The sequence below is a fragment of the Gymnogyps californianus genome, chromosome 12 (assembly GCF_018139145.2).
Source record: "Gymnogyps californianus isolate 813 chromosome 12, ASM1813914v2, whole genome shotgun sequence".
Lineage (NCBI taxonomy): Eukaryota > Metazoa > Chordata > Aves > Accipitriformes > Cathartidae > Gymnogyps > Gymnogyps californianus.
In genome coordinates this window covers 10,428,277-10,454,715 of record NC_059482.1, presented here as the reverse complement: position 1 = coordinate 10,454,715, position 26,439 = coordinate 10,428,277, and the positions used below count along the sequence as shown (strand labels likewise).

At 40.2% G+C, this 26,439-nt stretch overlaps 1 protein-coding gene across 1 annotated transcript in view; it reads left to right on the top strand.

Annotated features, from left to right (window-relative positions):
• Positions 1-284: 284 nt before the first annotated feature.
• CMTM4 (CKLF like MARVEL transmembrane domain containing 4) overlaps positions 285-26,439 on the top strand; it is a 35,952-nt gene continuing 9,797 nt past the window's right edge. The window contains exons 1-2 of the mRNA XM_050903994.1: positions 285-534; positions 20,572-20,748. Coding sequence (XP_050759951.1) covers positions 349-534; positions 20,572-20,748 — 363 coding nt within the window. The 5' untranslated portion in view covers positions 285-348. The remainder of the gene's footprint in view (positions 535-20,571; positions 20,749-26,439) is intronic.

The following is a 26,439-nucleotide window of genomic DNA, read 5'->3' as shown; positions in this document are numbered from 1 at the left end:
CCGGGCGCGCCGCGGCGGCCCCGGGCGCGGCGGCTCCCCGCCTCCCTCTGTGGGGCGAGGGCGCCCCCGAGCGGCGGGGCGCTGAGCGCGGTGTGCGGCGCTGAGGGCTGCCCGCGCGCCGCCGCTCTCCTCCTCCTCCTCCTCCCGCGCGGGGCCGGGGCTGAGGCAGCGGCAGCCCGGCCGGGGCGCAGCACCATGCTGCCTTCGCTCTCCCCGCGCCGCTCCGCCTGACGGGGGACGGGGGGAGCCATGCAGCCGGCGCTCCGCTAGGTGAGCGCGGCGCGGCGTGGCTCGGCTCGGGCCGGAGCTCCGCGGCCAGTCCCTCAGCAGCGCGGCGGCACCGGCACCATGAGGAACGGCGATGACCTGGAGGGCTTCGACGGCGAAGCGTCCAGCACCTCCATGATCTCGGGGGCCAGCAGTCCCTACCAGCCCACCACGGAGCCCGTCAGCCAGCGCCGCGGGCTGGGCGGCCTCCGCTGCGACCTGGACTACCTGCGGGGCACCTTCGGCAGGATCAAGCTGGCCGAGGTGGTAGGTACCGCCGGCGGGGAGCGGGCCCGGGGCCGCCCGCGCTCGGGAAAGCCCCCGCCGCCCCCGGCGGGCTCCTTCCCCCGTACCGGTGCGGGCGGGAAGCCGGGGAAAGGCATCCCGCGGCGGCGGGGCCGTGCCGCTCGCCCTGCCGGCCCGGCGGCGAGGTGCGTACCTGCGGGCGCGGCGCCTGGCGGCGGCCCAACCGTCCTCCATTTCAGGCGGCCGCGGCCGGCCCGGGAGCGCCGTGTCACCCGCCGCTGCCGAGCTCGGCGCTGGGGCGCGCGCTGTTTGAACGGCCGCCTCCGCTGGGTGCGAGGGGTTGTGTCAGCCCGGGGCGGAGGGGGAGGCTCGGCTCGGCCCGGGAGCGGCGCGAGCTGCCCTCGCGGCTCCCGCCGTTCTGCCCCGCTGCCGTCCCCGGCGGCTGGAGGAAACGCTGCTGGGTTTCGGGTGGCTCGAGGTGCGGCCGGGCTTGCTCCCGTCAGGTGGTGTGGCTTCCCCTTGCAGCGGGAAACGGCCCGGGTTAGGCCTCCATTACGGTAGGTTTTGTAGGGGTGCTCAGCTATGCCGGTTGATTGTAGCAAAAGATTTTCCCTCAGTGTGCGTGCCAGGGCCTGGCTGTGCCCTTAGATCACTGGGGTATTAAAAAAACCTCCACCACTACAGGTTTTGTATAGGTTGAAAAAGAAAAGGCAACTTCTCAGTAGTAAACACTTCAATTTAAATATTAAATGTTCTTTCACTGTGATGGGCTTACTGTAGAGAGGCGTTGGAGAGTGGTGTGGCTGTGGCTGGAGGCACGCACCGGTCCTGACCAGGTGAAACTGCCCCGGCAGTCTGGTCGGGCAGATGTGCTGCCTGCCCCGGTGCCTGGTGTGTGCGGGCAGCCGTGGGGCTCCTGGCTGGGAGACGTGGCGTGCGTGTCCCTGTGTGGGTCCTGTGTCCCTCGGTGAGAGCCACATGATGGGTCGGAACTACCTGAAGTGTCTAGGTAGGAGCTGCAGGCGTGGGTTGTCCCTGGGGGTCGACTTGGGTGCCTGCAGAGTATTCACTTAGGTGCTTGCCTTTTAACAGGCTGAAGTTCTCTTAAGTGCACAGAGTAAAAGAAAAGAAACCCTGGACACCCCCCACCCCCCCCCGCCGTTCTTCTGTTCTGAAATAAAACATAAGCTGTATCTGTTCATGTATTTTGAACAGCTAAACTGTTTAGTTTGATGGAGTCCGTGTAAGTCTTAGAGCACCCTAGCAGCTAAATGTGTAATAACACCTAAGCATTTTGTCAGTTTTTCTGTTGATAATGCTGATGTTTGTCTTTGAGCCACTTTCAAAGTCACTTAGATATTAACATTTTTTAAATCAACACATGTTTTTTTCAGGATATTTTAAAATAGGCATTTTATGAAAATGGCAGTAAGCTTGAAATAAAACTTTAAGTAGTTTCTTATAGGGTGCTACAGATTGTTTTCCCTTAAAATGGGTGAGTTCTTTGAGGACTGTGATGGCAGAAACATTTTAATATTTCATATATATAACTTCAGCATTTAAAACCACTGCTGGTTAGTACAAGACAAAGCTTGCATGTACAGATTTCATGTAAAATACATTCAAAGTATCCTAGGTTCAACAGTGACACAAGTTTATATAGGACTGCGGTGATGAATATGTGATCATTTTTTACGAATACCCAGTAAAATCCAGAATTTGGAAGTACGATTTGTTTTCTTATTTCCTCAGTGTAGAATAGAATCTGTGGTCTGCAAGTGGTAGCAGTGAGTGTGTTACCTGAGTAGTCTAACAACAGGGAATAGCTGTATTTGCATTATGTGTTCTCAGGACTGAAGCCAAAGAATCTGTCATCACTGTGCAACATCTACCTGTCTTTGAACTGTTAAAAACTGTCCGTGTGGTAGAAATCCTGGGGTGGTGCTGCCTAGTACGCTGAAATAATCTGCCCTCGGGATTTTTGTTTCTGTTCTTACTGCTGATCCTTTCTGCAGTACACTAATAACTGTGGCAAGTCACGTTAAAAGCTTGTAATTAAAATGAGTGATTACTGATCATGAGTAAGCGAATCCTTTATTATTAAACTCTGATTTGCTTGGAACAAGTTCTAAAGATACATGGAATACACATATTAATTTTTTAAGTCTTGTAAGGAAAGATGGGGGGGAAACCACACTGTGCTGGAGTTACAGATAGGGGAGTTTTCTTGTCTGTTGAACAAAGCCGTTCCTACTTCCAGTACATTGTTAGGAAGATGTATACGTGCAGATTAGTATCTTCAGGGGACCTGAGTAATGTTTTGTGCCTTTTTAGTAAGAGTGATCTGAGCTATTGCGCATGGTTCCAATGGAGTGTATGAACCCAGTGGGTCAGATGTTAACAAGAAATTAAATTAGCTAGTATAGGGTGGAAGCCTATGTACCATCTTGACACATTTAGTTTCTGCACAGTTGTACTCAAAAGAAGCTCTGTCTACTTCATGGTAATGACTGGTAGAGCAGACTACTGAATTTTGCAAGCTGATGGAAAACTGAGCAGTTTTGGAAAAGAAAGAAAAGAGAACACATTCCACTGTACTTAATTTGCTTATTTGCCAAGTATAATTATTTTAATTATAATGTTTAATAATACCTTTAGAAAAATATTGTAGGAACTAAAATGTATCAAAGACCGTAGTATAGAACTCTAGCTCTTAAAAACGAGGAGGAACTCCCTTTATTGCACACAAGAAAACTAAAAAAAAAAAAAAAAAAAGATAAGTATTGGTTAAGATAAAAGGTCTCTAAATATATTCTAGTAAAAAGAATGCTACAGGAAAGATTACAATGCATGTGCTTCATTTAGCATCAGGATTTGGCTTACATATACGATTGGCAGACAAAAGTATCAGCTCAAGACAAACATTGTTGTTCATTCTAATCTTCAGTTGAAGGACGTTCTGCAAATTAGTTTGTAGTGCTGTGTATGAAGGATAACTGTTGGACATTGTGGCTTAAATGGCTCTTCTTCCAAATGCCCATTCTTGATTGCCAAAAGCAGAAGGAACAGGGAATGGGGAAAAAAAACCCCACGTGACTGAAAATAGGTGATTGTAGGGCTCTATTCTGTTGTAGATTTGTCTTTATTGATTCAAAATATTGTTACAGGAGTTGTTACAAGAGGGAAAGCAGTATGACATTTTAGGCATATGGAGTAATTTAAGTGCTGCTAGAGGGGAGAATAGTTTTAACTCATACTTACTAACATTTCAAGAGAATATGCCCTAAAGTGTCCTTTAAAGGGGCACTGACATAATGGGTTATGATAATGATTCATGTGTAGTATTGTGCAGCTTATTTCTGAGTCTTATTTTGGCTTTCTTTCCCTTGACTCCCAGAAAAGGTTGAATAGAATTATGTTTTTTTGTTAATTTTAAATTGGGTATGCAAACTAAGAAAACTATTTTACTATTTAGGGCTTCTTATTAATATTCACAGCTAAGTTGAACAGTTATGTAGTACATGCGTCTGCCTGCTAATGGTCAGTAATATCAATATGAAGAACAGCAAAGAAATAATAAAAAGGGTCCATGTGGAACAGCTTAGTATTGAACCGATTTTCCTCTTTTTGAAAGTTTTATTGTTAGGTAGGTGAGCTTTTTGGAAAGTAGCTCTTTTGCCTGTATGTTATTGTTCCGTTGAAATAGTTGCATGTGTGTTTATTTGGATCTGTGAGGAAACATCTGCTGTAACTGGGGCTGCAGCTGCAAGCCTCTTTTCAAGAAGGAGCTTGAAGGAAGGAAGATGGTGAGTGTTGGACCGTATCAGGAAAGGAGTGTTCAGGGCTACTGGGGTGGCTGAGACGCCTGATGGGGTGTCATCAGGCAGGTGGGAAGTAAACGGCATGAAGGGAAACGAATGGGGGGGAAGACTTAGAGTAGCGTGGAGCTCTCATGTTTGTTTTTGTGCCTTTTTTTTTTTTAATGCGGGTTTGAACTTAAAGCAGAAGTCAGGGCGAAGCCAGTACACTTGTGTACTAACCAAAGAAATGCTTTTCCTTTGGGGAAGTTGAAATCTAGGTGGAAGTTGTCTCAGCTGACTTTCCAGCATTTAGATGGAGCAGTACCTTGCCTTACAGCAGATGTGAGAGATTAGATAGCTGTCCTTGGAGACCAGAGCAGAAAAGCTCTTTAGAGTTTATTTTCATTACTCTCTGGCATGGTTTTATGTTTCTCATGCTTTTGGGGGCTTTAATACTTCCCATGGAGATTATTGTACCAAACAGGTATCAATACCAAACAGAAACTGTATCAGATATCTGTATCAAACAGATATCCCTGGAAAACTTTCCTGTGGACATCCTCAAATGATTTGTTTCATTTCAGTACTTCTTCCCCATTCCCTTGAATTTCCTAAGGAGAGTCTCTCCTTTTTCTGAGTGTGCTTGCTGAAGAAAGGTGTTTACTATGTGAGTAAGCAGGAGGGGCCCATTGCTGTCATCCAAAAGAAACGGGCTGGTTAGCAGGTACCACCTCTTTGCTGGAAATAGTTTCACTTCAGATGAGATTGCCTGCTTTATTTTCCTCACTTTATTTTTCTCTTCAGCTTTTCTGAATGTGTTATTATTTTTCCTTGATTGTTATAGTTCTGCACCTTTAAGGATCTTACTGTCATTAAAGTTGGGCGTAGACATATATTTCCCACTGAAATTCCCCTGGCGACTCATGACTGCGTGTTGTCTGCTTCTTGGTTTCTTTGGGAACCGTAGCTCCGGGTGGGCTGTTCATCAGGCCACCAGGTGAGTTATGAGGAAACCAGGCAGGATCCTGTTGGGAGCCTCGTTGGTTCTCACCAGGATCCTGCCAGGTTTTCACAGGCACTTGATTTAAAGTAACATATATCACCTTTAACAGTTGGGACAATTGATGTGAAAAATTGTGCCTGGCCAGTTCTTGTGACATCAGCAGTAGTTAGGAATGGTTTAACTGGAGCAGTAAGATCACAGAGCAACCTTCTGATGCAAGTAGCACGTGTCAGAAAACCCTTATCATGTGCTAGCTTAAAAGAGGACGGCATTTGTGGTGGTTAGTGATGGCCTCTGTGGCTCGGACAGCCCTAGACTTTCTTTTCTTCATGTGTCTGTTCCAAATGCTACAAAAATCCATCAGAGACTCCTTTAAAAGAAGATAATACTTCTGCTTGGGAGGTCTCCGAGCTACAAGTTGCTGATGAGTGTACTGGGAAGTATCACTGCGTGCTTGCTCTCGTCTTGTTCTCTATAGCATATGCTATTGCCCGTCAGTGGAGGCAAGATTTTGAGCTAAATGAAATCTGGTGGGAATAGCAGTTCATATGTTCACAATTTTCAGAATAAAAAGATCCATCTTCATTGGTGGAGAGTAGCTGTAAGTTGGAAAAAGTTGTTTTGTGGCTTACTGTCATTATGCATTTCCAGATCCAGAAATTGGTTAAGGCCAGGACTACAGTAAAATTCTTTGCTGTCAGGATCTGTTGCAATGAAGAAAACAAAATTAAAAAAGCCTGTAATACACGCCTACGTGGGTGATAAGACTATTGAGAATTCTCATTGTTAATTATATTAAAAAATTATAGTAATAACATTTCTGTTCCAAGGAGTAAGCTAATTGCTAGCTATGAGAATCCGCTTGAAAACTATTACGAGGTGTTCAGTAATCCGATATATAATTATCGCTGCCTTCTTGTACCTTCAGCTCAGCATCTCATTCTGATCACTTCTGGAGGGGAGGATTAGATGGAGTCCCCAACCTCCCACCCCAGTCCGGTGTGTCACATCTTACCGCATGTCTGACTCTTCCCCACTCCTTTCTCTCTGGATCTCTGTGTGGTATTCCTGTGCAGCTGCACAGCAGTGTGATTCCTCATCTGCTTCGTTTATAGGTTGTTAGAGTGGGAAGCCAGGTGCTTTACAGGTAGTTGTCATTCTGTAAATCATGGAAGTTACCAGTTGGCCACTGAATGCAATGTGAATAAATTGAGAATTCTTTCACATTAGTTATTGTAAAGTTTGGTTTTATGTAAATGAGATGTTAATTAAGCTACAGAAAATTAGACTGTACCTAATAGAGGTCAGTAGATGATGTTCTCTGCATGGTAAGGTCATTCCGTGGTGGTCAGGTCATCGGTCCTGGGGTAAAGCATTCAGTGGTCTCGGTGACAAGTAGAGCACTGCAGGAGACATTTGAGCCTTCTAAGGCAGCTTCGGTGTCACAGGCAGCCCTGTGCCGATGTTTTTTCCCACAAGTGATAGTTTCACCTTAAAGTTAGCTTTTGTTCATTTGTTCTGCACTTTGGAGGTATAGAAACCTTCCTTGTTTCTGGTCTGAACTTAATTCTAGCAAATTTATAGCCATTTGTTCTTGTGTTAACGTTGCTACTTTCCATAACTACTCCTTGCTTCTTCATGCACTTTGAAAAAGCTGTCTGCACTCAGCCAGCCTTCATCTTGCTGCACAAGGCAAGACAAAATTGTTTTGGACTCTGCTCGTAAGAGGGGCTCTCTGGTCTCGGGACCGTCTGGCAGCCCTTCCTTGCACCACTGTCTGACTGAGGTAATCACTTCTCAGTAGGCACAACCAGCGTGTATGATGACATGTCACTTTTTAAGCCTCTGCTGGAGATGCCTCTCCTGTCATGTCCTAGGATTGCATTGGTAATTTATAGTCATTCTGTGATTAACTGTATCTTCCATCTTTTATTCTCTTATAATTTCCAAACAATAAATGTGTGTTTATGTAAGAAATCCTTGTGACTGTGTGTGTTGAATATTGAGCTTTGATTCTCAGTGGTATTTGTAGCTGCTTGTTCAGAAGATGCTAAGTATGACAGTGGATACTGGTGACCTTTGGCATTTGGTCTTAGAAGAAGACTGTTATAATATTGTATTAAAAGGGTCAAATTTGTAATACACAAATATGCTTAGAAATCCTCTTTAGGTAAACCATGTCTCTTCAGTGTCTCTGAAACTCTTGATTTCTATTTGGAAAGATTTCTCTTTAAAGGTTGTAGATCTGCATTGCCGTGTGGCGATATTTTTATACTGACATTTACCATAGAGGGAAGAATGATGAGATAACTCTGTTTAGCTTTGCTTTTTATTATTTCTGTGTGCAACTAAAGAAAAGACTGTGGTTGTCTTCCCACAGAAAGGTGAATGGGTTTTGGTCTCTTTCATGGTGTGTCTTAACTACCATCTGGCCATGGGCTGGTGTCCTACTGTCAGTAAACTCCAAATTCCTGTTATAAATTTCTCTCTAAGATGGTGGATAGTTTTGAATTCTGCTCTCAGAAGAAATGTCTATAATCTCTGTAATAAGTATGCTCTATTTTTTTCCTCTCATTATGAACCAGTGTAATAGTAATAGATACACTATACTAACTGTAGATGCTACAGTAAGAAATGTAGTTCTAATGGTATTATTATTTGGAAAGCTACCTTCTTTTCTTGTAATCCTTCTGGTAATGTCTTTTGTTGATGAGCCTCCCTAGTGGTTTAATTATCATCTTGAGATAAGAAGACAAGGAGAAGGACTAGAAATTTAAGAGGTGGTGTTTTTCTTGTAACATAACCAGTATAGGAGGAATGTATTATTTCTGGTGCGAGTTAATGCACCATTTTGTCAAATCAACTTGCACGCTTTTTGATAGTCGTCATCCTGTGCTCAAAATTGCATATCAGAAATACCTGCCTTGCTTCTAGACCTCAACAAATAATTTTGTACTGAAATTTTGTATACAAAGAGGACTAGATGCATGATGAATAGATATCTTAACAGTGGGTCAGCTGCTGTTACTCTGTAGTGGTAGTAGTTGCTAGTTCTAAATTAGAGCTGGATTAAAAAAACCCCAAACATTCTGATTTTTAAAAAAATAAGTCACCTAATTCTCAGATGATTTGTGTAGTCAGTTCCTTCCAAAACATGGAAGTTATGTTTAGGTTTCTCTGGAATTTGTACCATCAACTCTTCAGAATATGGGAGGGGGAAAGCAAAAGCTGGATAACACCAACCTGATGCAGAGTAGGTGTAAGAACGTACAACCATGAGTAGAGGAGAGATGGGTCAAAAATATTACTGACTATGGGCAAAGAGGTCTCAGAGCTGGTGTAGCACTCAGCCAAACTGAGAAGCCCACACAGTATGCAACAGCGTGAATCAAGTAATGCAGTCTTTACCGTGACAGGTCTCAAGCGTTGTTTTATTTAGTAGATGTCCAGGCTGAAATCTGTACTCACACTGCAGTATGTTACTGGAATGGCATGATGCCTGAAATGTGGTTTCAGGTAACCAGAGTAACTTAATGTTTTAATCTCACTGTGTGCAAATTAAACTGGGAACTGTAACTCTGAGTATCACATTTCTGACTATTGTATTTAATTAATTGTAATTAAGGCTCTGGTGTTTAATACCTTAGCTTGTGGAAGAATATGATGCATTTTTACCCAAACAAGTGTCTTCAGCATTGTCTGCAGTTGTACTTTTTTTAATGTGTACCTTGATATTCAGGTGGTGATGCTTGAATAATGTCTTGTTCAAGACCCTTCTTTAAATTTTGTTTAGCTTGTATGTACGTTCACAAAGTGTTCAGCTTGCAAGTGAGCTGAACTTGGTCATGATAGTTTCCTTCATTACAGTATAGCTTAAAAGCACAGCAACCATGTGCCCGGTATGTAGAAATACGTCCTGTGCTTAGATCTGGAGTCGCATACGGTGATGCTTCTGCTGTAACTTTCACTTAAGCTAAACATTGTTATTTTCAAATGCTATAAATCTGCCAGTGATACAGCACAACTCATAACAGTTCTGGCAATTTTTTGCAAAATTATTTTATGAATCAACTACAAGCATTTCCGTATTAGTAATTTTCTGTACTTTTGTACATTTTAAACTGAAATGTTCATGCAAGAAAGCAACAAGCACAATTGTGAATATTATGAAATACGTTCTACGGGTCTTTAATAACCTTCAGTAACTTTTGTCTTATGAAATTCTTTTCGTGCTAGGAACTGATATTGCCACTTGAATGTTGTGAATAAATTAATTAGTTGTGTGATCATATACTCTTCTAAAAGAAACTAATTGTTGCATTTAATGCTTAGAAACTTTTTATCTAATGTAGATGAAACCTTTTATTAAACATTGGGATCTCGTAATTTCATATGACATTATCACTTAGTAACATTTTTAAAGTATTTTGGAAAAAGTGCCCTTCCAGAATTATAGGATAGTCTCCTAAGTCTTTGGGATGTTCAGTATGTTTAGTTCAAGGTGGCAGTACAGTAAGAATCCTGACCGAGAAGGTGAAGGCATTGTTGCCAGAGTCTTAGGGCTTTTGTGTTGTTAACAACATTTTATAGTCCTCAGTTTGCAGCATGCCAGTTTTGTTTGCAGTCTTTAGGCAGATCTGTTCTTGAGTTATAAAATCGGGAGTAGGTGGATTTGCAGTGATGCAATGAAAGTTTGTGGGCTCTTTTCTATTTTGGATGAGATACTACTGTGTAACGCTTCTAAGACAGTCTAAACAGCAAGACGGGCTTGAAGGTTTCATGCATTCCCCAGTACAGCTGGCAGCGCTCTTTAATGTTCTGGCCTACATCTATTTTTTTAATGTTCTGTTTTACCAGTATGTCTAGACTCTTTTTGCCTTTTAAGGCATGGCATCTAAGGGGGCCTTCAGATTGCAATCTTGGGAACGTTGGGATTGCAAGGACATTTTGCACCATTTCCTTTAAACAAAAACAAACCCAAAAAACTTTAATGGATTCCTTAGGACTACTTTAAGTTCTTGATTGTTTTCTCATTAAAATTCCTTTTTTGTTTTAGTATTTGTGGGATGTTTGATGTTTACTCATAATTTGGATTAAATGAGGTATTAAAGGATACAGACTGATTCTGATAGTCTTAAAATAGAACTTTCACTTTTTAAAATAGCCTAACAGGCTAGTTAAACAAGAGGCTGCACAGATCAAATACTTGACAAATTTTATGAGTACACCTTTACTTCTTAAAACCAATTAATTTATCCTACTATTTGTTACAGATTTACAGTACTGTGTTTTAATATTGTTTTGACTAGCCAGGTTTCCAACACAGGTTGGCCTCTGAATGTGAATGGGAACACAAAGCCAGGTCACAAGTGTTGATTTTTCTCTTTTTAAGAGCCGAGTAGAGAATTCTCATAAGTGAAGCAATGCCAAATTTTTTTTACTTTGTTTAAAAATCATACAAACACAATCTCAGTAACTTGCTGTGTTCCATCAGAGAATGCGTGTATGTACCATACAGAACATGTGTGTGCAGCCTGAAGAAAAAAATAGGGTAACTGTATTTATCTGTTTTGTTTAAATAGCAAAGATATGGTAAGTTATGAGTTCTTACAGCTTGACTTAATAGAAAATACTAGTAAATGGACTGGAGAGGATACTGTACCCTAGCTGGAAGATTGGGGATGGTAAGTTGGACAATGTGCTGAGAGGTACCTCTCCTGGGCATGCTCTCTTGAGCATCCTGCACAGTTGTTATTAACAAACTAATAAATGCTGATACAAAACTAGTGACTTTTAGTGACACTAACTATTGAATTAGTCTTTAAGACAAACAAGAATTACCAGTGATTTTAAAGGAAGCTAAGTTGTGTCTTCCCCTGCCTTGGTGACTGAAAGTGAGGGTTACAAAACTTGCTTGAACTGAGCTGTTAAGCAAGATTCCCCCCCCCCCCCATTTTGTTTCCTGTAGTCAGTTTTTACTGTGTGTTACTATTGTAGTAAAGCCTGCATGAGGAGGACTAGCAGCAAATAGGATTAATGGAAAAATATTTTATTCTTCCCTCTCCCACCCTTCTGCCCCCACTACATGCAGCTGGCAGTGGCTGAAAAAGATGCAGAGGAATCAATATATACAAAATTTAGTGCAGCACTGAAGAAATGTATGATATTTTTCTGACCTGTTTTTACCTAGCTTGTCTAAGAACATGATACGCAAATGCTAGTCAAACTGTGATAAAATTGGACTTGAAGAAACTTAGTTGAGTAGTTTTACTGCTTAAGAATTTCCACTTTTCTGTTATGTGCGTGATTTAATTATGGTTTTTACCAGCACTCTGGAGCGCTATTCTGAAGTCTGATGTGGACGTATTGCAGTGGTTAGTCTGCAAGAGTTCCCTTTGCTTTGTGGTGTGTCCCTCTCTGCTCCTCTGGCCTAGAGATGGGTATGCTGAGGCTTGTTGAGGTGGCCATTGAGAGAATTTTACTGTCTGACCTTTGTGAGTTGCAGCTGCCTCTGAGGAACCTGCCATGTCTTGCACCAGGCAGTATCGTTAGAGAGACTAGCTTGTGATGTTTGGGAATTAGAGAGAGAGATGGGTATAAAAAGCTATGCTTGCAGGTGTCTGTCAAAATGAGTATGAGACAATGAACGAGAAAATTAAGCCTCAAATATCAGGATGTGGTGAAAAGGGGGGGGGGGAACCCTACCTCCTATAATTTACTGTTTTATGTCCACTCACTGGAGCTATTGGCACAATTCAGTGTACTATAGATACAGAATAAGCCTTTCCATTTATGAGTTGTTCATTTCACTGGGTTGCATAGGAATTAAGTGATTTATACAACATATAAATGGGAGAGTTAGAAATGTATAACTCTATTTTGGGATTTTGTTCATTATTGTCTTGCAGGACCTGTTGCTTATGAAAAAATTTTGAATTATGATACACATGAATTGTAGTTTCTGGGGACTGGAGGCACAGGTTCCTGTGGAAAGAGACCGATGGGAGAAACTGGTTATGTTTTGCATGTTTTGTTTGCTTGTGTTTAAAGCGCAGCTCTCTGTATGATCTTCAAATGAACGTTACCTATAGGATGGGGTTGCTACAAAACTATTGATGGGCTTTTGTTTATGGGACAGGTGGCATGTTACATTCCTTTTTCATCTAATCTGGAGGGTATGTTTGAATCTCATCAGGTTTCTGTAAGGAAATGTAATGTGCCTAGAACAAGTACCTCCTTGCAATGCGCCTTGGCTTCAGATTCTGTTCAGTGATTCTTTTGGTCATCTGCTTGGTGGGTTAAACCTGAAATATACCTAAATCAGAGTGATTTTTTGTTTGCTTGTTTGCAGGTTTGGGTTTTTTTTTTTTTTGTTAGGAAGATGGTTGTGTTTTTGGTTGGGTGCGAGTAAATCAGTCAAACTCGCAGTCAGGTCTGTGAAGTCATGCGAAGTGGGGATAAGCAACTTTTTACAGGTGCCAAAAGAACAGTGGGCAAGATACCGATGGAGATGGGGCCGAGAGTGGGGGTTGTGGGGTGACTCTTCCAGTCCCAGTGGCGTGCAGCCAGAAGGCACTGTTGTGGGGGGCCACCTGGGCAGTGACCCTGCTCTTATAGGAGAAGGGGGAGGAGGTGGTGGCCATGGCCATGTCTGATGCTGCAGCCCGAAACCACCTTGTGTGGAGCAGTGCGGCATAGGTCTGGTCACTAACACCTCCAGAATGAGCCGCACAGAAGTTGTGCAAACCAGGGCTTCACAACTGTCTGCATGTTCAATTATTACTTCAAATGCTAAAATGGATTTACTTTGAGGACAATATAAATGTAACGTGAAAAAAAAAGTTAAATTATTTAGCAGTAACAGGAAGAACTATGTTTATTTTTTCTTTTAAAAAAACCCAAACCAAAATATTTCCATACTGTAAAATACTTTTTGTTTAATGATGTTTGAACTGGAATTGGTTTTGCATTTATCTAGGAGATATTTGTTGTATAGGTGTGTCCAAGCAATAAGCAAAACACTGTACTAATGCATAGTTAGCAGGAAATAAGTCACTACTTCATGTCTGCAGCTTTTTTCGTTCTAGACTCTATGATGAAGTTCACTTTTGAAATTGATGCATTTCTATTTTAGCCAGTTGAGAATCTCTTCTGTTCACCTTAGTTCAGTCCAGTTAATTTTTTTTTTAGTGTTAGTTTTGATGTACTTAGTGTTTCAAAACAACTAGCATTCTGTTGTTAACTTTGAGTGTTGATTACCCTCATTCTTAAATATGACCCTTTCTCATAATATGCCATCAAAATGTTTCTGGCCTCAGAAATATGTTCTGTATTTAGAATTGGTCTTTTGCCTAAGTTGAGAAAGGGAAGTCAGCAGTAGCTGAATCTTTCAAGGATTATAGAAAACTGCTGGAGGTGGCAAAAGATCAGCTGATTTAATAAAGATTCCACAATATTTAATGCACTGAAGTCTTGCCATGTTATATCCAAAAGTGAACTAAAGAAATAATGAAAACTTAAGGATTGCAGCTACGTGTAAAACCCTAGAGGTGCAATGAAGATCTGAAATTTAAATATTCTGCTGTTATTTCTACTGTTACCACCAAACCCAAATCAGAGTTGAATTCAGAGGTCTGGTTGAGTTTCTGTGGATTTGTTCAGTGTTGTATTTTGTGCCAGTAGAGCACAATTTAGTTTATCCAGGGCGCTGAATCACTGGTGCTTCTTAAGCTTCCCGCTCTGGTAAGTGTCATTTTCCTAAATTTTCTATCTCGTAAGAAAGGTTTAATACTCACTTGTGATTTAAGGCTCCTTGCAGTCCAATTACCAGAGTTAATAACACATTTCTTTTAGTCTTAAGGATGCAGACTAGGAACAGGCGGGAAATCAGTCATTCTTCTGCTTAGGGTAGAAGATGGTTTCCTGCTGGAGAAGCAGGACTGTGTTTAAGCCATATGATCCCAAATATTCGTATCTGTGCCAGCTGTTTTAGATGTGGGAAATGCATGTGCTTTGCAAGGAATGAGACCCACTTGGTTTCATACATTAAGTTGGGACTGCTGGGCCAAGTAAATGAGAACAATAAATCTAGATTTTAATTCAAGAAAGTTTAATGTCTTCAGATACTTTAAGTGGTGTAAAAGCAATTTATTTCTTCTCTATTTTGTGCATATGTATTCTGCTGTACCATTAACTTAAACAGTCTGGATGTAAAAATGTGTTGGTAGTGTGACATTCTTACTAAAATTCTGTGGGTATTTTTCAGGCAGAAAAAATGCTGACCATTTTGTGGTTTTTTGGAAATCATGCGTAATTATGTCATTTAACCACACAATAAGGCTTTCTGTGGTAACGTTTTAGATAAACAGGAAAACTCATTTTTTACTTTGTTTTCATTGCAGAACTGTCTTTTTTATTTTTAGTGCAAAGTTGTTTGATTATTTTCTTCAAAAATAAAACACAACATGTTCTGACAGGAAAAATACACCATTAGCAACCTCCTAAAAGCTGTCTTTCAGCATTGGTGCCTGTCATAGCACATTTTCTCCATTTTGGGGAAATACAGTGTTTTATGTCTGAGGTGCCTGTGTTGCCAAGAAAGTGATGTAAACATAAGCCATTTACATAGCCCTAAGGCAGATGATTTCTTCATTAAGGGCCCTTCTCCAGGGGAATTTGCAGGAAAGTTGAGATGAATACAATAATGGTAGGAGGCTAATGTGGCTAAATTAAAGGACATTAGATCCCAGTATAGAGGCTCTCTTTCAGGAATTAAATGGCCCTAAATTGTGGTCGCTTCATCCCATTCCAGTGAGGGGCTGCTTCACTCTGAATGGAGCCGTTATGTGGGGGTTCAGTGCTGTTTAATAGAAGCGCAATAGCCTCACACTGTACCTGAGTTATCTTAGCAGTCCTAAACGTCCCAAACAATAAAACTGGATAACAGTTTGCCAGTATATTCAAGACAAAAAGCACAAAAAATCATTATTGGGAAATACGTCTCATACTTAATCCTCTACTTGGAGATTTTTTTTCTTTTGCCTTTGCATTATGTGGTGGTGGGAGATGAGGGATGAAGGGCGGGGGGAGGTTTGCTCTGTCACAGAGTTACAGCTGTATTGTACACATTGGACTGCAAGTCTGGGCGGACCCAGACCTTTTCTCAGCTTACCCTGAAGCTCATTCTTGTTGATCCTGCTTTGTTGACCAGACTCTTGCATCTCCTTCGTTCAAGAAAAAGGTGGTATTGCAGGTAGCCTAGGATGCCTCTGCGTGGACCTGAGCATCCAGTAGAAGAAGCAGATGTTTCCATCACAACAAAGTTGTATATCAACGCAATATCCACTGTACTTACTTCAAGAAGAGCGGAAGTAGAAGGGAAACCAAAGGCAACTGTTAAAAAAGAGAAAGATAGTAATAGAAGAGAGTTATACAAATCTTAGGGCATTGGGGGGATTAGGGTGGAATAGAAAGCTCTCCAAAGTACTTAGTGCAGAGAAAAACAGATGAAAAGGTTTGTTTCATCCATCAGAGGAAACTCTCTCTGTTGACTCTGCCCGAGAAAGCTGTAGCTGGGTCATTTGTGGGAGAGAGCAGTCATTTATGTAAGAGGAGCTCTCTACCATGTTCAACTTCTCATTTTTCCTCAGTAAACCAACCTTGAAACTTCTGCTTGTGGAAAAACTTGTCAAAACTATGAGAGGTATGCCTCGAAAGCGAGGGTCACCTCCTGCGTTGGACAAATGGCAGCGAGCATTTTGTTGACTGAGACCTGTGCTCTGATACGATGCTGGTGTGGTGGTGTGGGGTTTTTTTTTTGTTGTTTGGTTTTTTTTTTAGCTAGTCCTGTAACTGCAGTTATGGGAGGCAGACGCAGGCCTAGATATATCCTGTCTCCTGGTTTTCTGAGGTAGCGTTGGTGACTTGTCTTACAAAGCAAGAGCAAAGCTTTAGCAGCTGGGGAGTGAGGGTTTTTCTCTGCTGCAGCTTTGCGCTTCAGTCACCTGGGGCAGCACGCCCTCAAATGGTGTCCGGATGGTGCATGGAGGCTTCCCAGGAGGGCTGGAGGGTCTTTGTCCTTCCTCCCTCTTCCCAGGAGAGTGTGTATAGCCAACGTGGTAAGACAAGGCACCAATTTTATCTTGGATCTGTGGTGTGGCAGAGAGTAGAGCGTAGGAAGCTCTGGAGAAGTGACTTTTTAGGTCTTTGAGTCTTGGTAAGCTGTGAGCTGCATGTAGATTAGCTAATTCAGTAGGCAGTGATGGGTGGTAGACAGGCAATGGAGATAAAAAATAGGTTAGAAAGAAGACGTTTTCGTTATAGTTACTGAGCTCTGTGAGAGAACAGGAGAAAATGGTTAGTGCTAAACCTGCACTGAAGTCCCTCAGAAAATAAGCTGGGGTAGCTGAGACCAAGACTGACTTTTGGTCTGTCTGCAGTTTGCAGTGGGACACTCCGGGGGCACGCTTATGATCACATCAGTCTACTTTATGGCTATGTTAATCAAGTGGTGTTCTGGGTGGCAAAATTGTATTAATTCACTACCTAATTTATATAGCCTGTCTCATAAATTATTTATTTCATAAATTTAAAAATGTAGAGAAAATGAAGCATTTTTCTTACAATGTTAACGTGTTGGTTTTGTTTTTTTTTTTTTTAATGAACTTGATCACTGGATGAACCATGGCCTTTGGCAAGCTGCTTTGGCTCATGTTGCAGCATTTACACAACACTTAAGTAATGTAGCTGTCTGAGTAAGTCATGGGTTTGGTTCTATAATGTATTTCACTTTCATTTCATGTGTTCAGAGTAGTTCGCTTTTTTATTAGAAACAAAATTAGATTCATCTCTGAGTGGAATGGCCAGTGAAAGCAGCACTAGTGTGTTTTTATAGAAGATTCACATTACTTGGAGTTAATTGGAAGGATGCTTCTGGCAAGTTTATAAATGTGTTGGAGGACAAGATTACCCTGATGTTTCAAAGAGAAAATATTTTGTATTAAAGACTGACGTTTTTATTGTGCTTACGAAAAGGGAAGTTTCTGTGGGAGGATAGCTTTTTCTGATGTGGTGATTAATTCGAATTTCTTTTTTTGTCATAGCATTCATCATGAGACAAATAATGGGCAGTTAACAGGAAGGTATTATCTGTAGCGCTGGCGGGATGGATAATCTTTGAGAAGGGTGAAATATATTTTTATTGCAAGAAAAATAGTAACACATTTAGTTGGAATCTTACTTGAAGTACAACAGTGTTACAAATAAATTGTATGCATGGGAATGTTCTCCTTTCCTGTCCCCCCAACCAAGAACTGTTCAGGTGTCCCAGTCCACTCTGATGATAATACTGGCGTTAATAGTCAGTTATTGTACATGTTTCCAAAACACAGCCTCCGCTTTGTGGCCAGAATCTCCGTTATAAACTGAAGCAACTGAGGTTTTCTCCCAACCTTTCTGATAAACACATCAATAGGTTTAGGCTGCCACAACCCAGACCACTACACTAATGCTGCTACATGTTACTTAAACTGATGGTACTTCTTTACTTGCATTTGAAATGGTTTGGGTTAAGTCAAACCTAAGTGTACAAAACTAACTTTTTTTTCTCTTATAAGGGTGTGTCACAGGTAAATGTATTTATAACTTCTTAAGGGATAAAATGAAGTCTTAAGGTAGAATTGCTCTGAAGTTTATTAATTATTAATTCTGAGCTTGGGAGTATATAAGTAACGTGTGATGATTAGAGTTCATTGCTCCAAGTGCCTCTTCACTACATAATTTATTTGTAATGCTGTGTGCAAGAAACTCTTTCATCTTTTTTGAGCTTTGACTGCTAAGATGGGTACGTTAGCCTTGAAGAAGCAATGCTATCTGTTATGGAGAAGAGTCAGTGTAAGATTTTTATCAGCAAAACAACAGAGACTCCGTATGCCAGGTAGCAGTTGCCCAGCGTAGCGATTGGTGTGCCAGTTTTTGGCTCCTTCAGCCTAATGTTGGTGGCACAATTCAGAGCTGTTTATATTTTTAGAAAATGAGCCTAATACTGTTTGGGCTTGTACTACAGTATTTGTAGAGAATATTGCAGAATCATTTCTTTTAAAAGAATAAAAATTTTAGAAGTGTCATATCAAAAATAGTGGCAAGAACAATGGAGACTTTATTATATTGGAACATCTAAAAATTAAAGTTTTGTCAGCTAACATTTAGTGTTAGTACTTGATACTGATCCTGCTTGAAACGGCTAAGATTTTTTTTTTTAGAGCTTTACTTTTTTTTAAAAATTGTATTCAGTGTCATCTTCAGTTATGGGGCTTGTGTTCACAGAGAAGGTGGACTTCATTACATGCGAACACTGTAAAATGAAGCTGTGTTCTGGACAGTATCTTTTTGTGTGTGTGTGTCATTGTTGAAATCATAGTTTGACTTGATTCTGGTTTTCTGAATGTTCCATTTCACTGCATATTCCTTCTTTTTTTTTTTTTTTTTTTTTCCCCAAAGCTGTTCAATGTCAGAGATAAAATCTGAAGTTAAGTGTTTAGTCACTGGGTTTCCATTCAGAATTTTTGATGTGAATTGGCCTGCTCTATTAGCTGGCAAAAATTAGTATGGCATGTGCTCTCTTAAAGAGAGCATGTTAAGTGAACTGTGATAGGCTTTCTACCCAAGTGTGAGTTTTTTGATTAAAACTGTTTTGCATTGTTTTAATCTATTTTTAAACTTAAATTAGCTACTGTATTCTGAAGTATGTGGCAAACGAAGCATGCAGGGTATTGTCCTTTACTTAGAATTACTGCTGATGTTAGTGACAAAAATGGTAACTTCTTTCACAATCCTCCTTCTTCATTTTGCTAGCTTTGTTGTAAGAGGCAAAGACAAATTAATGGATGAAGCATAAAAAGTGCTGGAAGAAAGTGTATCTGCAAAACATTATTGAAATTGGCAAAGAAGGATTTAGCAGAAATTTATTTGTATTGTGGCTTCTGTCAATCTTTTAAACTTATGTTTTGTTTGTGCAAAACCTTCAAATTATGGGCTATTTAGATCTGAGGAGGCTATCGACCTGAGTTCTTCATCCTCAAATTGAAGTGACTCACTACGATCTTGTTAGAATTTTGCGGCAGAGCAAAAAAGTGAATTCTTTCTGAAAAATGTAAGTGGGTGGGCAGGGGGTTGTTGTCTTGAAAACCAAAGCAAAACACTCTTAAGGCCTTCCTTGCTTGCCATGGAAAATTAAAAAAAACCCAAACAACAAAACAAAACTGTCCATGCAACTGTTTGTCTTTTACCAGTTATATCTAAAGAGGAATCAGTTTGAAACATAGACTTACATATGTTAGTTGTATACTCTGTGGTAGCTAATCAGTGGTATCTAATGGTATCTAATTGGTAGCTATCAGTGGTAGCTAATATTGGTGTATGGTTTTTATATATTTTAGTTTTGTCCATTGGGCAGATTTTTTTGAAGTATAGTGAGTTTCACCATTTTATCCTAAATAGTAAATTAAATTCTCATCTTGCAAAAGTCTCCATTTGTGTTAACTCTACCAAGATATCTTCTGAATTTAGTGTGACTAACCATTATCCCAGTTAGATGTATGTGTTTGCAGCACCAAGAGTTTTTCCTTCATCTATTAGCTGCTCATTTTATTGTCTTACAAGGGAATGATAAAATAGGTTTTTATATGAAATATAGCATATTGATGATAAAAAACATGAAAAAGGCAGGCATTTTTGGAGACTGGTAGAGATTCTGAATCTATTCTACTTTGAATTGATTTAGATCTTGTTGGTAGTGAATTTTAAATAATAGCTTTATTGAAATGTCTTTCGCAATCACACTATATTAATACTACGTAATTGAGCTTGAGGTTGGCCCAGTAGACAAATGCATTCCATCTTCAAGTTTTGGAATAGCATATCATGAGTGAAAAATGAAATAAAGTGTCTGAGGTGCTGTTTGCATATTAAGCCAATGGCCTGAAGGGGTTTCATGCCTTTCTGGGTGTCTCAGTGATTTTGATGTTAGACTCAGTGTAATTTTGCTAAAGTATACTTTGTTGAACAGGAGATATCCAGAAAGTCTTGCATTAATTTGCTTTTGTTTTTGCTCTTTAGACAGTGCCCTATTATAAACGAAAATCACACATTCCTGAGTGTAAACTGATCATGTTCCCAATGGAAATTTCAGGAATACTTGTGGCTACTTTGAAAATGTGGAAATCTATTTATATTTTTTCCACTTGTTTTTCTTCCTAGGTTTTGGCACTGATTGCATTCATCTGCATAGAGACCATCATGGAATGCTCCCCTTGCGAAGGCCTTTATTTCTTCGAGTTTGTGAGCTGTAGTGCATTGGTGGTTACTGGAGTTCTGTTGCTTATGTTCAGTCTAAATCTTCACACAAGAATACCGCAGATCAACTGGAATCTTACTGTAAGTTCATACAAATCCTCACTCTGTTAAAAATAGCTGCAAATCTGTTTTTAAGTTTGGTCTTTGAACTTTACTTTCTGCTATTGTTTAAGATTCTGTATGAGTATTCTTTATGCTGAGTAAAGTATACATTTTACTTACATTTGTTTTGAATACTAACAGCAGAATGAGCTTTGAAATGTAGCAAGATTAAACTACATTAAATAGAAATAAAATTGTTTCTGCTAGATTCTCTTTGGAAGGAAAAACATCCTGCTAATGCCAGCAATTACTGTTTGTGGATGAAGTGGATACAAATGCAGCCTGTAGTTATTTAACTTTGACAGATGCTGTATTTACAGTAGCCTGTTGTTCTCTCAAGCTGGTTTTTTTTATATTAGGACAGCCATGCTACATATATTTTCTTACACAGATTAATACAATCATCGGGTAGTAGTGTAAAAAATTATGTGTTTTCTGTGAAAATCAGGTGTTTTGAATTGCTTACACACGTAACTATTAAACATTGACTAGCAATGCTTAATGTGTTCTCAAATACGAGGAGTTCTAGGAAGAGAACTGCTGGCAGTGCACATTCCTTTTGTACAAGTCTCTATTTCCATGCTGTATTATGAGTTAAACTTTCAGATTGGGTTGCATAAACACAGGTCACAAAATCAACATGTTAAGTCACTCTAGCAAAAGATCTTTCAGCTTCAAGGACAATATTTATATCAACTTCTTTGGACAGTACAGATACATAGATGCCTATGTGCTGTTTTATTTTATAACAGTAATTTTGTAAGTACTGTTGGAGACCAGTCGCAGAGGTTTTTAGGCTTCTGTGTGATTTTTTTTTTTTAATTTGTTTTTAATGTAATTTATTAATGTTGCAATTTGCACGCTTGTGCTAACTGTTTATAAGCCTAAATGACTTGTCTAAAAATGAGACTGGAATGTGGAATTAGATGATCCTTTGTACCCTGAGGATACATTATCTATTGAGGAACTTTTCCTAAGAGTGCTTGGTAGATAGATTAGATGAACTGAGAACTGTGACTGGTAACTGTAGGTGGGCAAGATCCAGGTGGCTTGCAAAACAAAACCAGTGGAACCACTAGAATATTACTGGGTTGTCTTGCCTTTGCTCATTTTGTCTCCATTCTGCCAGTATTGTCACCACTTATCTTCATGGCAAGCTGAAAAGCAGCAGCTGCAGAGAGAAGGTAGTCTCTGTTGCTGTTGCCAGCTTGGTCGTTTAATGAGCATCAGAACAGCCTGACAGCTGATAACAGCAATTGAAGACCATCTTTTTATACCACACAGTTCTGTACATGCTAGTAGGATGTACAAGAGCATGATAACAAGTGTGTATAAGTGCATCAGTGTCACATAAAGTACACGATGGTTTCACTGGTGTGATGTGAGTAGTTTTACAGTGAATACTAGACCTAGCTTATGTTCAAAGTAAGTTTGACCAAGACTTTTTATCAGGAGACCACAGAGTGGTATGCATGGTGTCCATGACTGAGCTGAAGTTGTATCTCTGGAACAGTCAGTTTAATGACTTCTCATACCCTTGGTTCTGTATGTCTGTACCTTTTGTTCTGTTGTTGAGCCCTGTGGCACACTTTTACTGCCTACCGGAACACTTCAACAGTACGTTGAACATAGGTAAGTATGAAAGCCTAAATGCAGCTCTCTGCCTTTCCCCCTAAATAATGCAGTAGATATCAGTGTGTAACTGGTAGGTCCTTTCAGCTACCCTGACTTCTTATGGTATTTGAGTGACAAGAATTGCTGCTGTGATTGCAGTGTTACTTGTCTCTGCATAGCACTCTGTTAGAGATCTTTAGAGAAAAGAGGGCTTAAAAATCCAACCAGTTGTGGTGTGGTTTTTGTTTGGTGGTGTTTTTTTTTTGTTTTGGGGTTTGTTTGTTTGTTTGTTTTTAAGTTAAGTATTCTGATTTTTAGGGCAATGGTCACACTCTGAACCCCCTACCTAAACAGCATGGAACAGCATGAGATGGTCAGAGTTCAACCTGAAGGGTAAAGGGAATACACTGCAAATGCTTTTGCTGTAGTTCATATTGCCAGATCAACAGAGGTAGAAGTAAATTGTCATGATCTCGCAAGTCTCATTCTTTCAGTTATGTACTGAAGATGAAATGCTTCTTCCATCGTTATACCAAAGATCTCTAACAGAAGCGAGAAGAGAACTGGAAGCTTCTGCCTTCCATTAACTGATGAGACCATCCTTCTTCCTGGTATTGCTTACTGATTTTTACAATCATTAGTCTGATAGGACTGTTACTCCGAGAGGAGTGTGGGAGTATCTTCATTATTCAGATAGCTGTAGTCTGCTGTTGCATGTACAGAGTGGGAGATCGAAGTCTGCTGATAAAACACCTATGGGAGATAACTTTGGCAAAGTTAGTAGGAAATTTAAGAATGTAGAGTTGTGGCTGAATGGTTTTTTTGGCTTATTTTGGCATTTTATTCTTTACAAATTAGATGTATACTCATACATTTTTTGCCTCTTTCAATTTTTAGTACTTTCCTGTGTTTTGATGGTTATTTTGATAATTTTGCAGCCTCTGTATATGACAGTTATCACAGGAGTTGCTTTCTCAACAAGACTTTCACACTCCTGAATGCTTTAGGAGGAAGTTGCTCCTGCTTATGTATAAATCCATTAATATACATGCTGTAAAAAAAAAAAGTATGACTTTATAATGGGTATTTCCCTTGTGAAAAGTCTCAAACTTTGCTTTTAGAAGCTGTGTGAGAAGAAAAGGCTGTTACAGTACTTGAAAGAATTTAATAGTCTTAAATTTAGGAAGAAGTCTTTCTTTAAACACAGCACTCGCACAAACTTCCTAGGACCCATTTGAAACCATTTGCTTTCAAATGATCCTACATATTAGAAAGTACCAGGCCATCAACTGCTGTTGTCCAACACAGGATTGTTTCCTTTAGTACTTTATTAAAATTAGACTTCTTTCTAATGCGTTGTGGATATTGTCTGATGTCCACTATCCCTCGTTGGAATGACAATGTGGATCAGTATATACTAGCATCTAACAGATATGCAAATTTAATATGTATTTTTAGCCATTTGGGCTAAAGAGACTTGCCAACCATTTTCAAGTTTTCCCGAGGTAAACATGAAAGAAACATGGAGATGGTGAGGCCAGAATAGAACCTTGCTTGGGTGTGTTGGAAAGAGGCAGACCTGTTACAGTAAGATGAAAGAACAGTCACTTATCTGTGTTGTGCAGCACTATCAATATTATGCAAAAATGCAAAAGCTGGGGAACCTGTCAGTGGAAATTTCCATTTCCTTTATGCTTCACAGCTCAAAGGGAGCCTCTTCTGCAACGAGACTAGCAAGTGCCATAGGGGAATGAAGAGCACACCACAGCAGAGATTCCTGCTTAACTGATGAGCTGCTGCTTTGAAATGTTTGTTTTCAGATTTTGTGTTTGGCTAAATTATCCCTTTTTTTTTTTTTTAAATTCATTATTTGAATCTTATGTGATGTACAGGGAGAGCTTAAGATCTTGCAGCCAAACTGTGTGCATGACATGGCCCCATAGAAGTAGGGATGGGGTAGGAAAGTTAACAGAAGTGTTTGTAGTAACTTTGGTGTTCTTGTGAATTTGCATGTGGTTTGCCAGACTTTCTGACAATTACTATCACTGCAGAGTGAATCCACCATAATGCTGTGGTACCTTTTTTTCAGGGCTGACAGCTGAGATGACTTGAGGAGGGGGATAAGTGATGACAAATAGCTGAGAATACTGGAATTTGACAGTGTCTCTTGGATGTGAGTTTGTATGATGACAGAAATCCAAGTCATTACAGATGTAAAGCATTGCTTAACCAGCCAGTAGAATGGACTATTTATGTCTGCGTGTAGGAAAAAAATCTTCCAATAGAGTTGGACCACTGATTTAAAAAAAAAATTTTTTTTTTTTTAAATCCACTGGAGTTCTGGTAGTGTGCAGTTTGTGTGCGTGTGCAGTTCTGAATGCAGAGTTTTTCAGCCTAGAGCAGCCTCAAAGATGAGGCACAGGACTGAGCACAGCACAAACTTATTAGAATTCCACCAGACTTATTAGCCTGGACTCAGTCCCAGGGAAGCAGTGCTACAGGAAGGAAACATGAGGAGTCAGGTGTGTCTCTTAGAAGACACAGATCAGTGGTGGTATTCTGTGCTGCCTGAAAACTTATTTCATCATCTTTGAAGGGTTGGGTTTTTTCAGTTGTTGCAGTGATGAAACTTTGTGTGCAAGCAACTGACACTTGAGGTAGTTGGCAGAAAATTTGATGCGGTGCCAGAATGACAAAATGTCTTGTGCCAGCCTTGGCTCTGAAGAGTGTAATTACAAAGCTGTAGTTCAAAGGCCTTCACAGGGCAATCTTGATTTTTTTTTTTTTTTTAATTTATTTTTTCCCCCTTCTGTTTTGAAAAAACATCTTGATTTTTCTTTGGCTTGCTTAGCTGTTGAATGAGAAATTAAGTCAGTCATCCTTCACTTTTATGTTTACTGCTGTCAAAATAGCAATACCTATTAAGGATAAAAATATTCTATAAATTTAAAAAAGTAGTCAGAATTAATTTCCTCTGGGTCAGTGCTGTTCGTGGACATTTCTCATTTGGTGCAGTGTGGTGTAAATGATGCATTATTCTGTAAGAAATACAAACACAAGTTTTAAATACGAGAACTATTACATGGTTTGGTAGTTATTGCTAGTAAGGTCTGTTGCTTTGTAACAACTGCTGGTCCTGTCTGCGTGCAGGGCTGCTTATTGGAAAAACATGCAGGGAAAGCAGTGAGGAGCAGCTAAGAAGGAACTGAACGGGAAACAGGCAAGTGATCTTCAAGAAAACAAAATGAAACGGGGATTGTGGAAGCATTCATTCAGGAATGTGTTTTGTCATTTACAGCAGAGTTACTACATCTAACAGAGCCTGTATTCCAACTAAAAAATAGTTAGGAATAAGAATAAAATCATGTGAATCTTGGTTTTGAGGCCACTTCTTCCATTTCTTCAAAATCATAGCTTGTCCCTGGCCTTTTGGAGAGCTGACTAAGGTTTTTGAAAGTCACTTGTGTTAATTCAGGTTTTTTTACATACTTTGCTTGAGATGCTGGAATAGAACCGATTTCCAGGAGGTGCCAGACACCTGGGACTGGATCAAAGTGCCTGAACAGGGGCACCTGCAGATGAATGCTAGAGACGTTTGGGGGCTGCTGTGTGTGACGTGGGACCCAAGGGGACCTTCAGCCCTGTGTGGGGGCCAGGCAGCAAAGCCCCACGCCGTGAGATGGGCACTAAGATATCTCTGTTTGCACAGCATGAATCCAGCCCTCTGGGTCACTAGCATATTTCTGAAACCATTGATCATGGAGTATTTTATCAGGGGGAAGCGATGCTTACGTGAATCTTGAAGTAGCAGAATCTAGTGTTTGAATAAAGGCTTCCATACCTATGTAAGCCTAAATAAATGAGAAAGAGATGGGAATTAACGCTCATAAAATTAATTTGGTTCTTTCTACTTAGGACTTATTTTTGCTTGAGAAACCATATTTCCATTTTTAATTGTGGTGCAAAATACTCATACAATGTTTAATAATATGATTATAGAGTAAAATTACAGAAGTTTGACCAGAGATGCTTGGTTTAGAGGACTGACTGGTATGT